We start from the raw sequence: 17,631 nt of genomic DNA, 5'->3' as shown, positions 1-17,631 counted from the left end.
GCTCTATTTACGAGCAGATGATATACATTTATTTAACACTGTACCATCAAAGAAAATTAATAGTTGAATAGAGCGAGAAGTACCATGGATCATAATAATGGAATTAAACAACAATGTGACATACATATACTTGACCTTCAATCTACGTCGTGATACGATTCACCGAAAGGTAATATGGATTTAAAGAAAAAATGAGAAAACAACGAAAAACTCTGTTCAACTAATTCATCGTAACGGGTAACACAATATTATATAAATCGGTAGTGGCATGCGGATCGTAAACTTGTAATTCTTACCAGTAGGCAAGGTAACTTCAACGTATACACTACTCAAGTTTGTTCGCTTATGATTTACGAAAAAGAAAAACTATATATGAAGAAACAAATCAGGTTTGTACATATTATTTAACCCGCGTCAATCGTCAACAAATGTACAAGTGAAACGATGAAACATGAACATTCGCCAATATCATGGTGTCAGCGTTAAAAGCTATTATTAATTCTAAACGGTAGTATGTATTGTGTTCAAACATAAACGCAAGACTCGCATTCATCATCGGTTCTCCCTCTCACCGTTACGTGATCTCACAGTAATCGTATCCGCATTTTTAACAGCGGATCATCTCCAATCATAAACGAACGCCCCATCCTGTATACGCAAATTATCATCTACATCGTTATGGTTTCATTTTTCGCATGCAGCGACCTTGACTGCGTGCGAACTTAAATAAAATATATGAGAAATTTAATATATGTATATATATGTATATACCCCGACGGCACACCGGCTCGGTTTCAGCCTGGCCCCTGTGCACAAAAGGGCGCGTTTTCCGCCTGCCGAGGGCTCGAGCCCAGGGCCTGCCGGCCGGGCTAGGATTCAGCCGATTTGCAAGATTGCAAGGGTGCGGGATTCGCGTTCTCATTGCGTGATAATACAAACACGGGTTTTTTCAGTAGTCAAAAACGCCAGATAAAGGTCAATCTAGGCAGCAATCGCCCTCAAAGGTCTTATTTATTAACTTATTATACTTTTGTCGGTAACAAGGGAGACTGCTACGCATTTGCAAAGTACTGCCACATTGATGCGACCCGCCCTGTGTCGCGCATGCGCGAGAAAAGTTGGGCCCAATCGAAGCACTGATTGGCCACATTAGTGTGATACCATGCTGCCCTCTCAAAAACAGGCTGAATCCCAGCCCGGCCGTCAGGCTCTGGGCTCGAGCCCCCGGCAGGTGAAAATCGCGCCCTTTTGTGCACAGGGGCCAGGCTAAATCGTCCTGATTTGGTCTCAACGCTGAGCCAAGCATTGCGTTAGCCCGTAACGTGTCGGGCTGGGGCTCGGCTAGCTGGGTCCGGCGGTGGGCTCGGGCAGACTGTGCTGTCGGGGTATAATATAAGCCAGCGCTGTCCAGCGGTGAGGCTCCTCACGCGCATGTTTCCCTTTCCAATTGTTCTCCTCGCGCAGCATGCCGCCGTTGCCAGCATTTGTTGTCACTTTAGTCTGCTTTTCAAAAGAGATACGACCGCTCACGCTTTTCATTTTCCCTCTAAAATAGAATAAATCCCGAGAGATTAATAAAACCGGTTCCTGGTAAACATGATAAATGGGACGCTAGAAAAGATTAGTTGACCATGTTCTTTTTCAAAACTTGTGATAGAGGATTTTAGCGTGAGATAGATCTGTTTGTTCATTTATGGTCTTATATTGGTATAACTTTGAATTTTGCCAGTCTTCAGTGTCCACCGCACCCCAATTATTCCAGGCTGATAAATAATTATATGGAGATCGGAATGGGGAAGACAATTATCATCATACTGGCGAAAGGCAGGTCTTTAGAAAAACAGACTATAATCACAGATCGTGTGAGCTCCTTTGTCGTCGAAGATGCTATCCTCTTCAGGGTCGCGTGGTTTCTCTGATGATGCAGACGGGAGTGGGAAACCCTCGAAGGGCTCGCACCCTCGTTTGGATAGCGCTGATGTAAGCGGTAGAACTCATCGGCAACCATATATTGTATGTTTACGTTCATGTCATATTATAAAATTGGAGAAGAAGGATCGGCAATGGCACGGCTAGACTCTTGTCAGATACCGGGAATCAATAATCGATCGGCCAATTCTTTTTCTCTTACAATGTGCTCCAGACATTCGTGTCGGCATCCGGTCATTGTCATGCGAAACATATTTCCAAACAGCGACAATATACTTTTTAGATCCAGCTGCGCAGATGTTCGCTAACTGATACCAAACATTCGAGCTAGATATTAAAAAATAATCTATCGCTGCGAACGTCGTACGTCGAGTGTTATGTACACTCGTGTGTGGTCTGCACACCTAACTTTATCTTCTAAAATAGAACGATCAACGAACACGCTGTTTCGACAAATAGGCATTGATGTAGCAAATTGCAGTTAATGGAGTTCGGGCTAATTATTCCGCGGAAGTATTTGTGGGAATAGGTGGTAGCCACATTGTTGATTAAATTAGCGTTAGACGATTTTCTTTGAATAATTACTTTGATACCCGGTATCGCCAAAAGTTGTGCCCTAATTCGAGGACTAGTTACCTAGATAGAGACATAAGTCCATAAAGCAAGTAAAAATATGAGCTTAGAATAAATTATTGTTATTAACTCTGTCAAAATGAATCTCCCTTTGCTCTGATTCACTTGCGCAGCATATTCGAATACACAACATCTAATAATCTAATATTATAGGGCTAAAATAATTCTCAGACGACCCAATTAATTTCAACTTATCTCACTTTTATATATGTTATAATACAGGGCACAAATGTGGGATTTTATTTACTACTGTGTATACAAAGAAATGTGTAATTTGATTATTTGACCGGTTAGTCTTCTCGCGCAAGTTCTCCACGGTAATTTCGTATGGTAACAGCGTAATCCTCGAAACAGCGTAATCGTCGGCTAATAAGTTCGCAAAATGTTTCGAATGAGAAAATCAGGTGGAACGTTCCATATTCTAATATTGAGATACACGTAGAAACGTTGCACTTTCCGTGAAAAATATACTCGGTCAGAGGTACACAGTTTTCTTTGCGATACTATCCGTGAAAAATCGGTAACTTCTTGTCGTATCTTTCACATTCGAAGTATAATTAATATGTTCATTCTTCTTCTCTTTCTACAATATGTGGGTTTCGTAGAGGGGGAAGAAAATCTCGAAGGTACCATTTCTCTCTCACTCTCTCTCTCTCTCTACAATATAGATATACATCCATACCGACTACTATGAGTAACATTTACGTCGATTCTTGCGCACATGAATATTGTCTTCTCGAAATGTTCGGTACTTTCTCGGTCGGTGTGACGTTTATGCGGGATCACTTCTGTTTGCGGTTCGGTTTGAGAGCTTCTATATTCTTTCCCCGTATGTTAAAATCATTCGCGTTCTCGATTCTTTGTCCTTGATTTGATTTACGAAGCTGAGCCTGCTTCAAAAGCATATACAAACTTGTCTCTTTGTTTCAACGTTAACGAAATCGTATGTTTCCGTCGTAAACAACTTCTGATAAGAAAAACATACAATCTCGACGCTCGAACTAAAAACGTCCAACGCTGTCTGAAACGTAATGAGATGATATTGCACTAGTCAGTTTCGAAATTAACCTGCATCGATAAAGGGAACGGTTCGTTCTTTGCTGAACAGCGTGTCATTATGTTCCGCTTTCTTTCTTTTTTTTTTATTTCAATCGCAGACCTTGCACAAAGTTCGTTATCTTTAGAAATGATAATTATTAGCTATACAATAGGTGTGGTGTCGTTTCTTAGAAAAGTACATTGATCTATACGTGTAGCGTTTTGATTATTAGCGAGAATTGTTTTACAAGATTACAAGAACGTAAATTTATGTCGAGGTATAAAATTCGAATTAGCGAATATTGGTTTCCTTAAACGATACCTGGGTCTGCGATCAGGCACACTAATTTTGTAGCTGTGGTTTTTTTTAAACATTTAAGTATATCCGACACGTTTTAAATGGTTTATTTACAAAATTCGGTAAACTTTCAGAGGATATGTACGAGAAGACGATTGCTGCTTTTTTTCTCTTCCTTTTCGTCTTTATATAGTTATTTTTCAAAAATCGAGGCTTCGTTTCACGAAACTTTAGAGTTATCCTTCTCGTATGCACCGTCTCAATGTTACCCTATTATATTTTAGTACCTTATCGGAAAGGATCAATTACCTACGAATTCATTTTTCTTTTTATTACTAAAAAACAGTTTTAAAATTGCTCGCAGCAACGCGTACGTTGAGACCGCGAAATTTCGTCGAAAAATACAAACTGTATATAATTCAGTACCGTTGTAGGTTGAGTGCAGTGTAATTTGATCCGTCTTATGGCGCCAAACACGCTGCATTTGCAATTCGTATTGCATTCGCAAAGAAACTTTGCCATTGATGCGTCGGCAAACTTTCGCGGCAGCGTTTTTTTATTCTTTCTCGCTCTCTCTTTTTTTTTTAAATTTTTCTACTGCGTACAATTCACTTTGTATACGTTTAGTATTTCACGTACGTCATCATGCAAATTGTAAGCATACTAAGGCTTCGTCTTTTTAAGTTATAGTTACGTAGGAAAAGAGTCTATAGTAAAATCGTGGTCCGATGTTGCCGCGTTACTTTTTTTCCCTAATGCTTCATCACAGAACGCGGTTTTGAAACTTGGGGTGTACAAGTTCACGAGAAACCAATCTCATCGATCCGTTTGAACATTCTTATGTGCCAAGAGAACAAAAGTCTTAATTACGAGACTTCTTTGCCTCGCTCTCTACAAGTCAAGCAAACTAAGGACAAGATAACTGAGCGTGTTAGTGTAAACATTTGCTTTCGTTACTGCCAAGGGTCGTTCATAGTAATAAAAATGCAAGACGCGAAATTCTCACATGCAGAGAAATGAACTATGTTACAAAATTGTCATTACGATGAATACACTTCAATATGTCCCACTGATTTCGTTTTCGATTATTTAAAAAACGGTTTTTTAATTTATATTACAAATGTTATTCGTATCGTTCTCTACAGACGATTGCCCTCTTCGATACAAATATTAATGAATAATGAACAAAAACTTCCTATACTAAAATTAATAAAAACCTATAAAATGCATGAAAAGAAATTTTCTTTACCGTAATCATTTTTCATCATACACAACCGATTTCCGTTTTCTTTTTGCAAGTGTCTGGTATATGTGCAGTAGACAGATTATGACACCCTTACTTGAATGTTAGAACAAAATTTGTACCTTTCCTTTTTGTTTTCTTAATTTTAGTATAGTCGCAGTTTTTAGAGTTTCATTTATCCATTGTATACGAACATATTTTTATTTATGAATAACATTATGATGAAATAACGAATATTTCATGTAAAATGTATTTCTGTATTTATTTATAGATCCTTTCAGTATATTCGGATATTGCATGGAAAGTATACATGCTTTAAAAATTACTTTACAAAGAACAGAATATCGTATCCCATGTACGTACATTTCACAATGTGTTATCTGCACAGTATTATAATAATTATGAATGAATGTTCCAGTATGGTCTAGTGTCATCGCCTGTCAACACAATTTACAAAACAATAGAGAAGAACTAATAACTTTTATCAATTATTTGTACAAATGTTTTTGATATCCAATGGGACACACGTGTATTATTACGTTGTTAATGTTAATTTTATACCGATATTATATATTGAGCATATTTTCAGTACATTAATAAAATTAAAATGGTACACGAAATTAATTGAAAGTTATTAGTCCTTGAGATCGTTTAAACTTTTCAACACACTTCGAATATTTCAGTTCATAAAGGGTATTGTTAATGTAAATTTTTAACATAACATATTAAGCATTTTTAAAATGCTGTGTTAATGATTAAGCTAGAAGCAAACAACAAAAAGAGTGTGTATTTGTAACGTAAAAGTAAAATGTGCGCTTAAATTATTGCATTTCAATGAACTCTGAAGCGACCAAGACAATTTTTGCAATTTATTATCAGCTTGTCCGATCTGAGTTTCGTAAACTCCTAAATGATTGAATTAAAATATATTATGCTCAACACAAACAAAGACGTATGATTCGTTAATGCATCAGTGCATTAATGCGTGATTGTTTTATTTCCTCCTATATAAATTCTTTCTATGCTTCCTATATAAATTCTTAGCATCTTAAAAGATTAAACTTTATATTAGACATAATATATTATAATGATATACTATTCGAATAATTATTTCGTTGCCATCTAAAAATATTCTTAACTTTCTTCAAATTTTGTATTTTCTAAAATATCAACGCCACCGAAATCAAGTTATAATCTTTCACGAACAATATGTGCAATTCTACTAACTTATATTCCTTTTATTCACTTTTCTTTACAAAAGATCTCTGCTTTGTTATTGAAAGCAATAACAAAATTGCAAAGGTGAATTTGTATCGCACCCATGTAAAGAGAATTTTTACACTACCGTGCTACTTTCTCTTATTGATTCCGTGCTTTCTTAGCAATTGGCAGTAACAAAAGTAACCAGATTAAAGTGTAGCATCGACCGACTTCTAAACAGAAAGAAAAATGGTATAATCAAATCTTCTGCTTCATACACTTGCATCGTACTGTGAATTTTTAAAGTCATTTATTAGACAAAAATTCTAAACAAATATTTACAATAAATATTTAAATGTAGTAGGAAGTGTTCCCGACTTCCAAAATGTATTAAAAATTCTATACGTGCGTTTTCATAAGTTTAAATAAAAACTTCCAAGTATGATCAATTGAACATAATATAGAAAAACGCTAACAAGGGCTTTGCAAAAATCAAATAAAAATTCTGTTTCACCGTTCTATATCTGTCTATATCCATGTTTTATATCATTTATCCTGTAGAAAATCGAAATTGAAGATGGCCGATATGTTAAACAAAAACATACTTGGGCTTGATAAATGATGCAAGTGTAACCATCATCGATATGTTACCACATTCATAGAAAGCAGTATAAACATGAAAAAACTTGTTTAACTACAAAATAACCACCTTGCCATTTATTAACAGTACTCGTGTTATCTTTACAGAAAAATGTCGCGCGTCCGCGAAGGAATAGGAGAATAACGGTGAGTCAGAAAACGCGGTACAGAAAGACCTTGTACTCGTATAGAACACTTAAAATACTTCTTTTTTTTAACCCTTATGTTTATACCTCAATCTAGCTGTGGACACTTCTTTCGTCGCTCTTTATCGTGCATTCACTTTTTTCTTTTAATTAACTCGCATATATCACGTCGCTTACTCGAACGATGCACTGTTCCTCATTATCGTTGTTAGGCGTGTGTACCAGCGGGAATTAAATAATGAGTAAATTTTTCTCAAGGAGCAAGAAAACTGGCTCACGAGAAATTATCACTTGGCTTCTATTTTCATTTTCTTCGGTGGAGAGCTCGCCTGTGAGCGTATGTCCGTACTCGTTCTCTTCAACTGGGGATTGCTCTTCACAGCAGTAGTGGGATCTGTTGGTAAACAATTCATTCATTGTTATATATATGTAACCAATTTCTAAATTATTTCTTTCAAATGATTGGAATGATCAGAATGATCGGAAAAAGGTAGACAAATATTTGAGAGATTTTAGTGGTACAGTAAAGTCGCGATCTAGCTCCCATCGCCTGTTCCGAGCTGGGGCAGAGATCGGGATGTTCTGAGCACATTTGTCTCAATTGAGACAAAACCGTCTCCATCGTAGCATTCACTGTCCCCTTCCAGTAAGCGATATTACGGTGGAGCAACGAATGCATGAAACATCGGCGAACGCGACGAAGGTGCGCTCTGCACGGAAGAAACGTTGGTGGGGGAAGCAAGCGTTTGAGGCCAACCGTGTCCAGCCCAAGTGTAGGGAAACTAATTTTTTTATGACGGACCGCGCTCGACGACCGAGACAGCTCGAGCTTCTTGAAGGGACAGTGATAGTGGAGATCCACAGAGAGCTAGATCACGACTTTACTACATTTGTAGTGGTAAGAGTATTTAACAAGTTTTCGAACGCGATGAACAAACTTATTTAATAATGTAGTAGAAAAAATAAATATACCTTGCAACCACCTCACTTGGGTTGCCGGTCCGTATCCTTTATCGTTTCGTGCTGCTATTCTAAATATTATGGCCGGTTTCGTGGTAGTGTCAACGTGAGCGGAACTAAGGGAACTATTTGTCACCGAACAGGAGTTATTCGAGCCGCAATAAACTCTAATAAAGGCTAACTGATTTGGAGTCGACAAAATTGTTCTTGGTTCCCCGTCGTTATTCAACGCGGTACTAGCACTCCGCACAGCTAAATAGACAGAATATTCCAAAATAGGTCCAACGTTGCTGGACGGTGGTTCCCAAGAAATTTGAGCACCCTCCGTGGATTTAGAGATTTTGATAGCACTAGGTGCTCCAGGGTATCCCGGAAGACACGTTTTGAATGCGGATACCTTGAAGTAAAAATAAATTTGATATTTATTATTTGGTTTTCCAGACTATTTATAAATATTTGATTTACCTCGCTCCAAGCACTTCTTCCGCAACTATTTACAGCAGCGACTCTGAACTTGTAAGCGGTTCCAGGTTCTAAGGAAATTTTGGTTCTTCCCTTAAAAATATCCATATTTAACGACTTCGCCGAAATATCCAAATCAATTGGCTCGTCAGAAGTCAAATAATAATGTTGTACAGTAAAACTTGTCCCTTTTATTATACCCACGTCGTGCCACTCCGCCTCTTTCTTTTCCTCTTCACTCTATAAATATTTATTAAATAATTTATTTCATAATATCTTGTCACTTCCTTTTAGTAATTATGTGCAAGGTGTTTCGTTTAACTGGAAACGTTCGAATATCTCCCTAAGGATTGAAGAAGTTATCAACAAATATATATGTTCTTCTAAACGTTGTTTGACGTAGAATTACAATTTCTTTTTAAGTGGAACCTTACATTTTTTACACAATATCGAGCTTCTTAATTCTCATCTTCTGATCATTTAAACCTCGGTTTCTTTGTTATGCGACACTTTCAGTCTCCTTCAACAGCTCAACAAGTTTCTGTATTCCTAACGTTGCTGGTTTTGGTTTATTGGGATACCGTTTGTGAAATTGTTCATTATCTTCATTGTAAAAAAGTATCCATTACCATGTAGAAGAAGTTCTGCTTTTTCCTTAATAGTGAAAGAGATTTTTAAAAGTTTAATGTATTATAAAGTTTAAGATCACGATATAGTTGAACACTGATGAACATGAAATAAATTCAAAGTTTTAGGTGAATGTTACGCTTTTCAATTGCTCTTCCGATTTGTTGACTTACTTAAGACATTTCTCGAACTTACTGTTAGAAACCAAAGACAAATTTAACTTAAGAGGCATAAGTTAAGATAAGAAGCTCGATGTTTGTAGTTTAATTGGCATCATTTATTATTCCTCAAATTTAGTAATATGAAACCTTACCACATTACGAATTTAAAAAATGCTTAACTTCAACATGTTTCCCACTTACAAAAAAATTTGTACACCATCATACGTGCCAAACTGTTGCAAGTACATTATTGGATAACTTCAACTCCTCATGAGATATTCAAGGATTTCTAGTTCAATGGACCACCTTGTAAATATTATGTAAAAGTATTTTACCTGTTCAGTTTTTATTTTTACTGGTTGTTCGGCTGAACCTAAGGCAGCTGTAGCTAGCGTAGTCAATGCTGTAGAATCATCTCCACTCTCTGATCTACTATCACTTATTTTATCCTGCTTTGAAGGTTCTTTTTTAACGGGTTCTTCTTTCGCTTCGACTTTGATCTGTGTTATTGGTTTCTTAACATCCACATCCTTCTCAAGTAGCGGCGGGACGCTACTTGTAGAAGATATCAGTGGTTCTGGCATTTTTGCTTGTTCCATTGGCTCATCGGGTTGTTCTAATTTGATATCTGGTGTTACAATGGGAGTTGTTACTGGTATATTTACATCGGCGGGTGTCATAGAAGATTCCGCGGCCATGGATTCATCATTATCTTCTAACTTCTCCATTGAAGAATTTTCTTCGGGAAGATCCATTGATGGTTCTGAGTCTTCGTCTTTAGCTTTCACTGCGTCTTGACTATCTTCTAATGAAAACTGTGATGCACTATCCTCAGGTGATAAATGTTCAGAAGCTGGCGACTTTTCATAATCTTTCGTGTCATTATTTTCAGTTTGTTCGGTTTCCTCGTTCTCCAATGGATCCGCAGCGTCTGGCATAGACGTCTCTTCCAATGGAGTTTCTACGGGTTCTGGCGTAGCAACGATGTCAGCATTAACCGGTGTTTCCTTCAATGATGAATTAGTTACTGTTGGCATATCGCTTTCGGTTACCGGTTCTGTGTCATTAGTAGCTTCTACGGGTACTTCGCTTTCATCTGGTTGTGACTCAACCGAAGGCTCCGGCTCTGTAGGAAGTTCATCTGCGGCGCTGGATGAAACAGGAACTTCAGGAGTAGCCTCTGAGGTTTCAGGATGTTTTACATCACTTTCTTCTATATGAACATCGTCGGTGGTTGTAGCACCAATATCTTCTTCTAGTTCTGCAGATTCAACGGCTGGCGTCGCCTCTTCCTGTTCTTCCGTTGTAGGGTCTTCGTCCACATCCATTTTATCATTCTCTTCATCTTCCGATAAAAGAATGTCTGCTGGACCATCCATTTGAGGAATCACGAAATCACCATTGCCAACGACTTGCATAGTTTCACCAGCTCCCATTTGAGAGACCAAAGCTGCCGCCGTGGTAGCTTCGCTACCATTGCAGCTATTGTCTATTTTACCGTCTCCCGCCCCAGAATCATCCGTTGCCACCATGAAAGATAAACTGCCCGAAGGCTCCTGAACAGGATCTATTAAACCTGCTTCTGCAGCTAACGCAGCTAGTGCTGCATCAGTTGTGGCAGGACCATCGGTTGTGGATGCTAGTGAAGCTGATGGTTGCTTTTGCGATGGGACAAACAACATCTTACTAGTATCTATTGCGTCTGACGCACTAGAAGTAGTTACCACTGAACTACTTGTAGGCATCAAAGTTACTGTTTTCGCGCCTATTCCTCCAGACATTTGTAACGTCACAGGTTTACCAGACACTGTAACAGCTTCCGGTGCTTTCTGTATTTGCGGCATAGTAACGATTTGATTCTTTCCAGTGTTAAAAATGGCTTGCGGACTTCCTTTTGTAGCAATCGTTACCGTCTTTGGTACACCACCTTGACCTGGAACCGTAATTGTAATTGGCTTGCCAGCAGTTCCACCTCCCATTGCCCCGGATGAAACTACGATCATCTTCACTCCTTGCTGATTTGTTACGTGATTAGTCGCTGACAAAGGTAAAACGTTCACCGGTGTAGTGATATTACTCGTTTGTCCGTTACCAGCTTGAGATGTGGTAACAGCCTGCACGGCCCTTAAACCTGAACCGGTTGTAACTACAATTATTTGATTACGGCCGACCAGGCCACCGTTGTTTCCTGGTTTCGTAATCATTATTGTTTGTTTGCCGCTAATATTTTGACCTTTGCTCATCGCGACAATGCTAGATGTTTTCATAGTCGTTAGAATCTTAGATCCTGTCACAGCGTTCGGATTTACTAATCTTAATATTGTCGGTCCTTGATTAAGAGGTTTCGCACCTGTTGCTTGAACAGCCTTACCAGGAATGAGACTAACCTTAGGCATACCAGTTACCATTCCTTGCCCAGTTTTTAGAAGATGTACAATTTGTGGTTGACCGGCGATATTCTGGCCTGGTTTCTGAAGAATAATTTGTTTACTTTGTTGCGGGGACGCGGTTCGCAGCACTGTTGCTCCAGGCGCGGCGAAACGTATTTGTTGACCAGGTTGAGCGTTTTTCATTCTAATCGTATTGGCTGTAGTTTGTGGAAGGATTGGTACATTATTCATACTTATTTTTGGAGTTGCGGCAGCTGCTGCAGCCAAGGCAGCAATACCTGACATTGCAGCCGGTGTTTGACCCGTTGCTGTTGTATTAGATACCGGAGCCTGCTCTGTAGTTGTCGGTGCCGAAGTAACTATCGGTGAACGAATTCGAATAAGATTTCCAGCTACTCTCGGCGTCATTGGACTTGCTGGTTTTGTTGCAACTTGTGTTGGTACTGGTTTTTGTACTGGACTTTGTACAGATGATTGTATTCGTACTGGAGTCTGCGCTACGGATGGTCGAGGTGTAGTTGAAGTTGATGGGAGAGCAGCAACGGTAGCAATGGGCGGAGATGTAACAGGAACAGTTGCGGGTGTAACCACTGCTGGTGCAGTAGTAGGTGTGGTGGTAGTTTGTGTGGTGACTGTAGGAAATGTGCCGGTTGTAGCCGGTGGCATATCGTATTTCTGAATTTGCAGTATATAATACTGTGCCGATGGCGTTGCTGTCCAACTAACTTCCAATGTCTGAGTAGATGCCCTCACTAGTTGCACTCTGGATGGAGCAGGAGGTATACTAACTTCAAGGTACCATAAATCTTTGCAACAAACCTAAACAGTCGTATCAAATTATAAAATAGATAAAACTGTTCTTACACTAACAAATTATTGTAAGAACTAACAATAACCTGATTGTTCCAAGCTTTGCGATATCCGTCCCTACCAGACCATATATAGAGTCTGCTATGCACACCAACTGCACAGTGACCAGCACGAGCACGAGGAACATTGTCCTCCATAGTATCGAGTGTTAATTCCTCCCATGTCAATGTTTCTAGAATAAAATTGCATAATCATATCTTTATTCGATGTATGACTATTAAAGATGTGCGAGAACCTGAAAATGTTGGGATCGTATCCTAACCATTAGGTACCCAACATTTTAGAGTTCTCACACACCTCTAATGACAATGTACTTATACTATCTTACCTAAATTTAAGCAAGCCAGTGTGCTTGTACATTTCCACTCTTTTTCATGGGTTGCGACTTGAACATCCTCAACAAGTGGTACCCATCCTCCAAAAACGTACATTCTATGACCGATTAAAGTGGCAGTGTGGAGAGAACGTGGTAATGGAGTAGGTCCATGAACTACTGGTTTGTTCCAAGTCATTGTATCAATATCAAGAAACCACAAGTCACCCAAACGACAACCGCTCATACCACCGTAAATTACCAAACTTGTTTTTCCCGTTTTCCGATCAGTATAAGCTACCCCACTATGAGACTCTCTGGGTGGTGGTTCAGGTCCATAAGTGTTTGGTATATCCCAAGCTGTTCCTCCGTCGAGGAACAGCTCAAGGGTATACAGCTCATTTAAATATTTTGGTATGTGATTTTTAGGATCATCACTGGCATTAGATAAACCTCCAAAAACAAAGACCTTATTACCAATAAGGGTAAAACTATGTCCTAAACGGGGACGTGGAACAAGACCTTGCTTTGGCGGTTTCGGTCTTAGTCTTTTCCATTCCCATCTGCTGGCTTGAAGTTCATAAAGCTCATTCGAATATTTCCCATATTCTATCATACCACCGAACACCAAAATCCGGGTTCCGTCGACAACAAGTCCAAACGCTGCACAGCCAGGTGGAATATCACCTTTTGTCAATGGTACAAACCATTGATTTGTTGCTGCAAAAAGTATACACAGCATGTAAAACAAACAAGGTATAACTAGGAGTACTTCATTTCTTCTTTTATTATAATCTTATATAAAGTTTTTATACAAAGAATTTCTATTTGAATCAGATTAAACAGCTTATTCTGCTAAGCCATGAACATTTGTCATTACATAGTTTATTGTGAATTAAGATTAACTGATAAATTAGATAATATTCTTGAAAGAGATCAGATTAGGTACTATTATCCAAGAGATATAAAAAATATAGAATTGTTACTTATATCAACCATATTAATACTATCAACATGTAGTTCTTATACAACAGACGCTTCTGTACAAAAATATATATCAGAGAACTTTTCAAAATTAAATGTAGAGCGCGCGCCAAAATATGCATGCGCAGAGGTATTAAAATAAACCTAAAAGAATAATGTATCGGGCTAGCATAATACGAAGGGGATGTAAAAATGTAAAATGGAAGAGAGTGGGAGGAGAAATAGGAACGGAAGGAAAAAAGACAAGGAAAGGTGAAACGTGAACGTGGAACGACGGGAAACACGGCGTAACAGTGGTGGGGCGTACGAGACAGCAATGGCCGCTCCCGTAGAGTATACACATGAAAAATGACAGATCGCGCCAATTCGATGTATGAAACCACCTAAATGTTTGTCATACGAAACTGAAAAATCCTGGGCTGGGATACAATCGAAATCTATAAAACACATATTGATACAACATTTGACACGAACGGGATTCGTGTTTCTTTGGCGATCCGGCCGGTGACCGTCTTGACAACGTATGTCGCCATCTTTGATCGCGGGAATCATCAAGAATGGCGCGCATAAAAGACGCACAGCAGCGATGCTACTTACCCGTGTTATAGACATGAAGCTCGTCAACAATGCCCTCGTTTCCACCGCCGAAAACAACCATAAGGTCCTTAATAGCGACCGCCCTGTGTCCATGTCTGGGTCTTGGCTGGGGCCCGGTCGTATTTGTGATCCGCTTCCACTTTAGTATGGGTGCCGCCATGATGACCGTTGATCACATCATTTGTTCATACCGCGCGACTATGAACCACCGAGTTACCCCTGGAGCAGTAGGGCGCCCGATGGTTTCGTAGATAGTGCGCCCTTCCGTATCTTGGAACTTTTAGCACCTTCACTGTTCACGATCCGTCTGTCCCCTAACTTGAAGGAATTCGAAAGTTCACACACTCGATGAAAACCTACTACTCTCGATATTCTCAACACCGTCGATATCCGAGTTTTTCGATTATAACCTTTCTTTAGCGGTAATATCTCGCGAACTTTCTTCCCGATACTGTCCGAACGAAGGATTCATAGGAGCGTGACGTAGCGCGATAAACTTCCGATAAGAGTTTTAAATTACGAAAATTCCATACGAATCAGGAGACGTCTGTAACGCAACACGTATGTACACTGGCGATCAGAATACTTTTCCACCCCCACTCAAACTACCAAAGTTACCAGCGAAAATCCTTGCTCTTTCTTACGTTGCTATACTCAATGGCCAGTTCGCAGCGCCATGCTTCTGGGTGGCAGAGCTGACAATTTATACTCTCATGGTCTTAGACCATATAAACCTATAGATACGGCACAGATACTTTTCCTTGAGGAAAAGATAAAAGTAATTTGTGACGTCACAAATTCAGTTAATCTTTTCTTCAAGGGAAATTATCTGTGCCATGTCTATAGGTTTATATGTATGGTCTAAGGCTTATATTAGACTCTCAACTCATGATCAATTAATTCATTCTATGGATAAACTATAAATGCACAGATGCGGAACGAATAAGGATTAAAAAGTGGTTAAATTTTTAGAAACCTTCATACTGTGACTTTGAAAGTATACGATAATATTTTATTTAATAAACTATATATAGATTAATCTTAAAAAATCTCTTTTTCTTCCTCTGCTAATTTTCACGAGATGGCACTTCGGAGTCAGCCAATCAATGGAGAGTAACTAGTCTTATCTGGGATTACTCGCGTGATATAGATAGTATTTGTGCAGCAAGTAATGTTGTCACCACCATACAGGAAAAAAGAGAAAAGAACATTTTTTTCGCATTGTAGAAATAAACGTTTTTAGTGGTGTTACCGTGCACAGTTTAATTGTATAGAGTATAGAGTACTAGAGCCAATGGAAACATAGTTTATTATGGGTAAATATTTATCATATAAACTTTATTCACTGTGCAGTCGCTGCACTAGCGCCACACGAACCTTGTCAGAAACAGTAACACTTACTGTCTGTTTGACTTACGATTGAAACAAAATACAACAAGAACTTCTCATTGTCTCATTCGAGACTGAGCAAAATTGTTTCTGCTTGCAATAAGATTAAGTCCAAACACTTTACAAGTTTATTATTTTTGCAAAGAAAATAGTTCTAAATCTAATTAAACACAGAAGTAAAAATACACGGTCTAACGGCTCTTGTTTTCAGGATGTACTATAGCAAGATATGTGTAAAATATTTGTATGGTGAGTTTTCTCGCAATCTTGAGTTAAATAGTCAATGGAAAAGTATCTAAACAGAAAATTAATTAAGAAAAATACTCGGATTCGGTCTTTATCCACAAGTACTTTTATTGTTATTCCGGTAGTGTATTATCTGTCCTACTTGAGATTAGAGCAAAACACAACAAAACCACGTGACCTTACCAGGGGCGTATCATGAAGCCAGAGGGTACATTGAATAAAGGGGACCCTATAAAATTGTAATCATGACTGCTTCTACTTTGTGTTATACTTGAACAATGATAACTACATTAAAAAAATGTGTGCAGTCAGGTGTAAGATTTGAACGCATCAGTATTTCTTATGTCGTTTTCTTGTAAGAAGGAAAGTAATCGAAAGATTTTATTCAGACATACTGTACGTAGGTACGGCCCTGCCCGGCACAAAAGAGGCCAATGGGAGATTCCTCACGTGACCACCAGTGCCGCCATTGTTGTTGTGTTTTGCTCTAATCTTAAGTTGAATAGACAATATATATTTTTCACGTTGCACAATCATCGTTAGAATCAAACAGAGCCCTGATTATATACTCGACTGTAGGTTAATCTACCAACATTCTTCGTGTCTGCTTCAAAACAAACACAGCTTCATGTCTCTTTTGGAACTTCCGTCAAACTGACGAAAATCGGCGCGATTAAAGATTTCATTATGTACTGATAATCACTTTCCGAATTGCAATGAATTCTCCTGTATAGGCGGCTCGGTCTAACGTGACGAACATTCAACAAGAGGTTTTTAGTACTTGCCGAAAAAGCTGTTGCAATCAGTAGTTTGACGGCACGCACAAGAGGCCTCCGCAATCTTCGTCCACCATTGAACACAACTTGCGTCGGTAACGACCGCATATATTACCAACATATAGTGTTCTAGGGATTTTTGTAAGTTTATTCGGTAAAAGGATTGAAAACCACTGAAAAAGACGTTCTGCACAAGTCCTGTATTACGGCGTCCGAATTACGATCACACGTTTCCACTCAAAATTATTGTAAAATCTATCATCTATTCGTTGTATTATTGTATGTAGTAGAGCATATAAAAACATAACTTATGCAGAAAAACAATACAAAACTATATTTTAGTTAAATAATATTCATTTCATTAAAAAAGACAAAAAGGTGTACGCACGTGGAATAAATATTTTAATGATAAAAAATGAAAAGGCTCCATTTTAATGCAGATATAATCGATTAAATGTAATCAACGTATTTCGCTATGTCTTCCGACGATCAAATCGTAATATTGTGCATTGAAAGTGGACCAATACCTGCCCACAGCATCCAGAATATCTTGTACTTTATACGATCTTTATAACCAATGGGCGGGCTTGCCTCACTAAATATATATATATATATATATATATATATATATATATATATATATATATATATATAGCAACATTGTCATTGTTGCGTGACTGCATGAACTTAGCCATGAAAGTGCTACCAATTAATACAGTATTACCAATAG

At 38.5% G+C, this 17,631-nt stretch overlaps 1 protein-coding gene across 4 annotated transcripts; it reads right to left on the bottom strand.

The window, feature by feature from the left end:
• Nucleotides 1-4,464: 4,464 nt before the first annotated feature.
• On the bottom strand, nt 4,465-16,992 carry Hcf (Host cell factor). Of its 4 annotated transcripts, none has more exons than XM_076447639.1 (8): nt 16,911-16,992; nt 14,491-14,804; nt 12,925-13,629; nt 12,617-12,768; nt 9,672-12,545; nt 8,552-8,788; nt 8,099-8,483; nt 4,465-7,520 (listed from the first exon to the last, which is right to left on the bottom strand). In XM_076447639.1, the coding sequence occupies exons 2-8, from the start codon at nt 14,648-14,650 to the stop codon at nt 7,414-7,416; spliced, it is 4,620 nt and encodes a 1,539-aa protein (XP_076303754.1). In that variant the 5' UTR covers nt 14,651-14,804; nt 16,911-16,992; the 3' UTR covers nt 4,465-7,413. The 4 variants fall into 4 exon arrangements, with proteins under 4 accessions (XP_076303754.1, XP_076303753.1, XP_076303752.1 ...); XM_076447638.1 differs by having other exon boundaries at nt 14,491-15,037; nt 16,911-16,929; XM_076447637.1 differs by lacking the exon at nt 16,911-16,992 and having other exon boundaries at nt 14,491-16,894.
• Nucleotides 16,993-17,631: the final 639 nt, after the last annotated feature.

The sequence above is a fragment of the Lasioglossum baleicum genome, chromosome 3 (assembly GCF_051020765.1).
Source record: "Lasioglossum baleicum chromosome 3, iyLasBale1, whole genome shotgun sequence".
In the NCBI taxonomy this organism is placed as follows: domain Eukaryota; kingdom Metazoa; phylum Arthropoda; class Insecta; order Hymenoptera; family Halictidae; genus Lasioglossum; species Lasioglossum baleicum.
Note: the sequence above shows the minus strand (reverse complement) of the source record. Positions and strands in the feature narration are given on the sequence as shown.

Bases quoted from the DNA above. Each gene is read 5' to 3' on its own strand.
- Hcf (XM_076447639.1), bottom strand. From the start codon at position 14,650: ATGGCGGCACCCATACTAAAGTGGAAGCGGATCACAAATACGACCGGG. The intron at 12,546-12,616 runs GTTAGTTCTTAC...ACGACTGTTTAG, and splicing joins CTTGGAACAATCAGGTTATT to GTTTGTTGCAAAGATTTATG. The intron at 8,789-9,671 runs GTAAAATACTTT...AAATATTTATAG, and splicing joins TAAAAATAAAAACTGAACAG to AGTGAAGAGGAAAAGAAAGA.